The sequence below is a fragment of the Chanodichthys erythropterus genome, chromosome 3, assembly GCF_024489055.1.
Source record: "Chanodichthys erythropterus isolate Z2021 chromosome 3, ASM2448905v1, whole genome shotgun sequence".
NCBI classification, from domain to species: domain Eukaryota; kingdom Metazoa; phylum Chordata; class Actinopteri; order Cypriniformes; family Xenocyprididae; genus Chanodichthys; species Chanodichthys erythropterus.
Window position 1 is genome coordinate 65,592,472 of NC_090223.1, and position 6,000 is coordinate 65,598,471.

At 36.4% G+C, this 6,000-nt stretch overlaps 1 protein-coding gene across 2 annotated transcripts in view; it reads left to right on the forward strand.

Moving 5' to 3' along the window:
* LOC137005847 (zinc finger protein 569-like) overlaps nt 1-5,734 on the forward strand; it is a 220,081-nt gene extending 214,347 nt beyond the window's left edge. The window contains exons 1-2 of one of the 2 annotated variants that reach the window (XM_067366477.1): nt 1,490-1,616; nt 4,332-5,734. In XM_067366477.1, coding sequence (XP_067222578.1) covers nt 1,496-1,616; nt 4,332-5,734 — 1,524 coding nt within the window. In that variant the 5' untranslated portion in view covers nt 1,490-1,495. Of the gene's footprint in view, nt 1-1,489; nt 1,617-4,331 lie in introns of those variants that run through there. The other variant, XM_067366476.1, reaches the window with a different exon arrangement.
* The last annotated feature ends 266 nt before the right edge of the window (nt 5,735-6,000 follow it).

Below are 6,000 nucleotides of genomic sequence, written 5' to 3' on the forward strand. Positions count from 1 at the left end.
TCCTTAAGATCACAAAACTCTGGACTTCTGGTTGTACCTAGGATATCTAAGTCCACTAAAGGAGGGAGAGCGTTTTCACATTTGGCTCCTAAACTCTGGAATAGCCTTCCTGATAATGTTCAGGGCTCAGACTCGCTCACCCAGTTTAAATCTAGAATAAAGGCGCATCTCTTTAGCCAAGCATTCACATAATGCATCTCATATCAGATCAATTGCACATTACTATCTTTGCTTAATGTTATGAACAGCAGCTACGCTAATTGTTCTCCTTTTGCTTTTCTGTTTTACCTCGGGACACACGTGACTAGAGAGGACATCAGCTTCAGTTTGGATCCAGCCTATTAAGAAGACCTCAGATGACCTGTGAAGAGACGGTGCCAACTCCTTCAAGGACTTCAGAAGACGCAATCATCTGGATCAACAAGCACATTGCACAATTTCTATATATCCTTTCTTTTCTATATATCCTTTCTCTCCTAATTATTGTTAATATGTAATTCATTTTTCCAGGAGCTAATTGCTTTCTACCTTCAGTTAAACTGCTAACAGTGTTTGTAAATTAATTGCCTAAATTATTTGCTTACTGCATTCTTTAAATTGTAATGTTGACATGCATTCTGTGTAAAGCTGCTTTGAAACAATATGTATTGTGAAAAGCACTATACAAATAAATGTGAATTTAATTGAATAAATATGACTTTAACCTTTAATGTGTTTCAATTCAGACACATGAATGAACTCTGCTTTATGAACTCATACAACCTTTTTTACCATGATTGTTTGTATCATATTTCTCACTGTTTTAATTTTAATACAAATATTAACTGGTAAAACACCCGGTGCACTTCTGTTATTGTAAACAATGCAGCGTCTGTACAGGACTTTTATTTTGGAGTGACGACATGACGTCATAAGACTGCGCCGAGCTCCTGCATCTGCTGTGATTCTGCTGAAGAAAGGTTTGTTTTAAGAATTTAAGCTGATTTATTCGATAGAAACAGTCTAGGTTTAAATATTTTTACAAACAATTTGAAATTAGTTTATTTACTAATGTAACATTGTGATTCTTTATCTAAGTGTAATGAAGGATATTTGTGTGAGTAAAACAAATCCACTGATGAGAAACCGTAAACCTGCGTCTCATTTCTCTTAACAGAGTTCAGTCTCTGGAGAGTAATGATGGAGAAACTGAACTTTTCAACTCCGAGTCAATTGAGTCAAAGACTTTGAGAAATGATTCAGTGAATCACGACTCGTGCTGCTCAAACAGTGAACATGAACGAGAACAACAAACACTAATAAACGAACTAATCATGTTTTCATCAGTTATAAATGCCTAAATATGAAGTTTATTCATTTTCTAGATAATTTTTGTCTAACCGGGTCGTTAGACCAATAACAATGTAAATTATTCTCTTCTTAAAGATGGCGTTTAAAAAAGAGACTGATGACATGAAGATCTGAGTTTATTAAAGAGGAGACTGGAGATCTAAAGATGGAGTCTATTAAAGATGAAACTGAAGACATAAAGATTGAGTTTATTAAGGATGAGACTGAAGACATGAAGATTGAAGAAACATTCAGATTGAAACATGAAGAAACTGAGGAACAAACAGGTTGGTTTTATTCTCACAGCTGAACTCATTTATTTGATCATTATTAAAATGTCCAGCTCTACAGAAATAGAGAATATACAGAAGTATAATCTTACAGAAAAGTGTGCGAATGCTCTCAGTCGGTTCATTCACTCAAGTGCACTTAATGAGAGCAGGAGTTAGGGTTTGGTTTCTTGTAATTAAGCATTATTAACTCATTACTATAGTGAGTAAATGTTGTAATGTGTACATCACTTTAAATTCAGTGTTTTCATTAAATCTGATCCTGGACCACAAAATCAGTCATAAGTCTCACGGGTATATTTGTATATTTTGGGGGCACCACTACTATTTTAATTATGAAAAAAATAATATATAAATGTTAAGCCAAAACAAATTCATTTAAAGCTAAACTGAAACAGAAACCGGTGTTATAACCTGTAATTTGGCATAATTCCAAATGTTTTAATTTTCACGATTTGGAGGCTAAACTATATTATTTAAACACTTTTATTGTACACATACTACTATAAATTTTTACATATTTGGTTGAATGTATGTTATTTTTACAATTAACAGGCTGCGATGTCAAGTTACTAAAACTGATATATGTTGTGTGTGCGCGAGGCGCCGGCGCGATCACTTGAATTTTCTTATAAAAGTGGAAACAACACTAAAACAGGCTAGGCCTACTTGGACATTTATGGTCACACAGATGTAACATCTTTCAAATCTGTGAAGGGTTAACGATGCAATATGTAATATTTTTGCAGTAAAATACCCAAAAAACAGTGTTATATATTTTGTTCATATCCCAAATGTTTCCAATTATTTGTAAATCGTGAGAAAATTGCAATTTTAACCAAGGCTCCGGGACGTGTGAGGAGTCGCCTGTCAATGGCATCATACCCGCATTACCTTCGGTTTCCGGTTTTATTTTGTAGAAACCATGGAAACGCCAAAGACGCTTTAATAAATCACATGTTTTAATAGACAAGGGAACAACTTTTTTATATGTTCATAGGCAGAAAACGATTTGGTCTTAAATAGCTTAACATATTTAGTCTTATTGTTTGAATCTAATTTTCTTGTTTTTTTGCGAGTACCATGCTTTACCATGCCTCAGAGAAAAACACTATTTTGTCAACTAGCTAACATAACAATCAGATGCAGCTTTATTTTTAGTAACAGTAATACAGCATTTTCTCATCATACAATACGTTTTAAAATGAATTGTATGTCATTTATCAACACAAGCCATCCAGCATTTAATATGATATTATAAAATCGATCTATCTTACAGCAGTGTGTAACAGTGTCTCACAGCAGCCGCCGAGCGAATGCATGTTATAACACACACATTTTCAACACACTCAAATCAGGGTATATGCAGGAATCCTGAAGTTAATTTGAAGACCTTTTGAAGACCTTCTCAAAATATTTTAAGACCTCATCGCACTTCAAGTTCTAATCAGCAACAAACCTTTAACTTAATAAACAGTTGTAGTTTGCAAATAAATCTATAGAGCACAACCATACAACCACAGCTCAGATAAGCTTGGAAGAAACAAAGCTCAAAAGAATAAATTAAAGCAAGGTTTATTAAAATATACATTAACAATCTCATGATGTAACCAGTTTTGTCCTTGCCACAGGTATATGTATTAGCTTTGTCAGAGTCCGGAAACATTAACTTGGAAAATATAAGAAATTCCTTTGTTTGAGTTCAGTGAGTGTTGATTCACCGCAGTATTGAGACACTGAGCTGATCTCACTGACCAAGAATGCTGGATTTTTTTATAGTTATTATGGGGATGAAAATAAATATGAATACTTTTTGGAGTCAAACTCTTTTGACAAAGCTTGAACAAAATTTAATACCTCATAAAATCATGATTAAGACTTTTTAATACCTTTTAAGGGCCTTAATTTTATTAATAAAAATTAATAATATGATTTATTTATTAATCTATAAAATGTATTGCATTTATGAAGAAAAGGTTCAGCACCCAAGGCTCTAACGCTATTGTCTCAATGTTGTTCAGTGTCTTTAGGTGGATTAGGACTGTTTGTGATTTGGTCTTAGTGATTTAGGATTCCTCTTGACTACTCGTAATGTTTCACAGATTTAGGAGCTAGTTTTAGGACACTTTTTAGATTTATTTGAAATATCCATCAGTCTCAGATTAGAATATCAGAGCTGATGAGTTGAAGCTTGAGCAGGAATGACCAAACCTGTTCCTGGAGACGCTCCGCCCCCCCTGTGGTACAGGGGAAGACCAGAGGCTGTTTTTTGAATGGATGTCAATGAATGAGAGGCTTCACTATGCTGATTAAACAGCTTTTGTGGGGAAATAACTAATCATTTTAATAAATTGATAACTTGTTTGCTAATCTTCAGCATGTTTTACATTAAACAATACTTTAGAATAGACATGTAACATTTTGGAAGGGGTGCACGTCAGGCTACATCCTAGGCCACGCGGGGTACTCACAGTACCTACGGGGTACTCACAACACAGAAGTATAAATCAGCCTTAAGTCTTCAGGAATGCTTGAAAATTAAGGGCAGGTGTATTTGATTAGGGATGAAACTTAACTCTGCAAAACAGTGGCCCTCATGTACCAAAGCTGCCCATTCCTGATCCATACGATTGGATAGGGTATAGATCATACATGTTGTTGATTTTGATGCTTTAAATGTCTAAATTGTTTTTTTGTCTATTTTTGCCCTAGACCTGATGGCACCGAGAGAGGGGAGTCATGAACTTAATGAAAGGGATGAAGAGAAAGAACATTATAATTTAATGAGTGAAGAAAAATCAACAAAATTTTCCTTACAAAAAGGAGCTCAAAAGACTGGAACTAAAAGTTATTTCACCTGCCAACAGTGTGGAAAGACTTTTGATCAACATAGAAACTTTCAAGTCCACTTGAGAGTTCACACTAGAGAGAGAGCCTTCACTTGCCAAGAGTGTGGAAAGAGTTTCATACACAAAAAACGCCTTATAGTCCACATGAGAATTCATACTGGAGAGAAACCCTTCCCCTGCCAACAGTGTGGAAAGAGTTTCATTATAAATGAAAAACTTAAAGTCCACATGAGAATTCACACTGGAGAAAAGCCTTACACCTGTCAACAGTGTGGAAAGAGTTTCATTAGAAATGAAAACCTTTCAGCCCACATGAGCACTCACACTGGAGAGAAGCGTTACACCTGCACTCTGTGCGGGAATGGCTTCACACGGCTAAAAACCCTCAGGCAACACATGAGAATTCACACTGGAGAAAAGCCTTTCACCTGCCAACAGTGTGGAAAGAGTTTCAGTCAAAAAGGACACCTTACAGTCCACATGAGAACTCACACTGGAGAGAGCCCATTCACCTGCCAACAGTGTGGAAAGAGTTTCGTTAGAAATGAAAACCTTAAAGTCCACATGAGAACTCACACTGGAGAAAAGCCTTACACCTGCCAACAATGTGGAAAGAGTTTCAGTCAAAGAGGACAGCTTATAGACCACATGAGAATTCACACTGGAGAAAAGCCTTATACCTGTCAAGAGTGTGGAAAGAGTTTCATTAGAAATGAAAACCTTAAACTCCACATGAGAATTCACACTGGAGAAAAGCCTTACACCTGTCAACAGTGTGGAAAGAGTTTCATTAGAAATGAAAACCTTTCAGCCCACATGAGCACTCACACTGGAGAGAAGCGTTACACCTGCACTCTGTGCGGGAATGGCTTCACACGGCTAAAAACCCTCAGGCAACACATGAGAATTCACACTGGAGAAAAGCCTTTCACCTGCCAACAGTGTGGAAAGAGTTTCAGTCAAAAAGGACACCTTACAGTCCACATGAGAACTCACACTGGAGAGAGCCCATTCACCTGCCAACAGTGTGGAAAGAGTTTCGTTAGAAATGAAAACCTTAAAGTCCACATGAGAACTCACACTGGAGAAAAGCCTTACACCTGCCAACAATGTGGAAAGAGTTTCAGTCAAAGAGGACAGCTTATAGACCACATGAGAATTCACACTGGAGAAAAGCCTTATACCTGCCAACAATGTGGAAAGAGTTTCAGTCAAAGAGGACACCTTATAGACCACATGAGAACTCACATTGGAGAAAAGCCTTAACTCCCTGAGGTCTGAAAACGCGCCGGCGCATTTTGTAGGATTTTTTTCACATTGCAGCAAAACAGACTTAAATTACTCCGTCATTTCTTGTCATAGAGACATAAGTAATATATCAAATGAAACTATAGAATGCCTTCTTTTATTTGTGTACACGCAAAGTAAAAACAAAATGTTGTGCTTTTGTAAAATAAAGAAAACTAACATGATGCGTGATCTCTCGTCTCCCTCTGAACGAACTCCAATCTGATCGTTCTCAGAAAATGAAC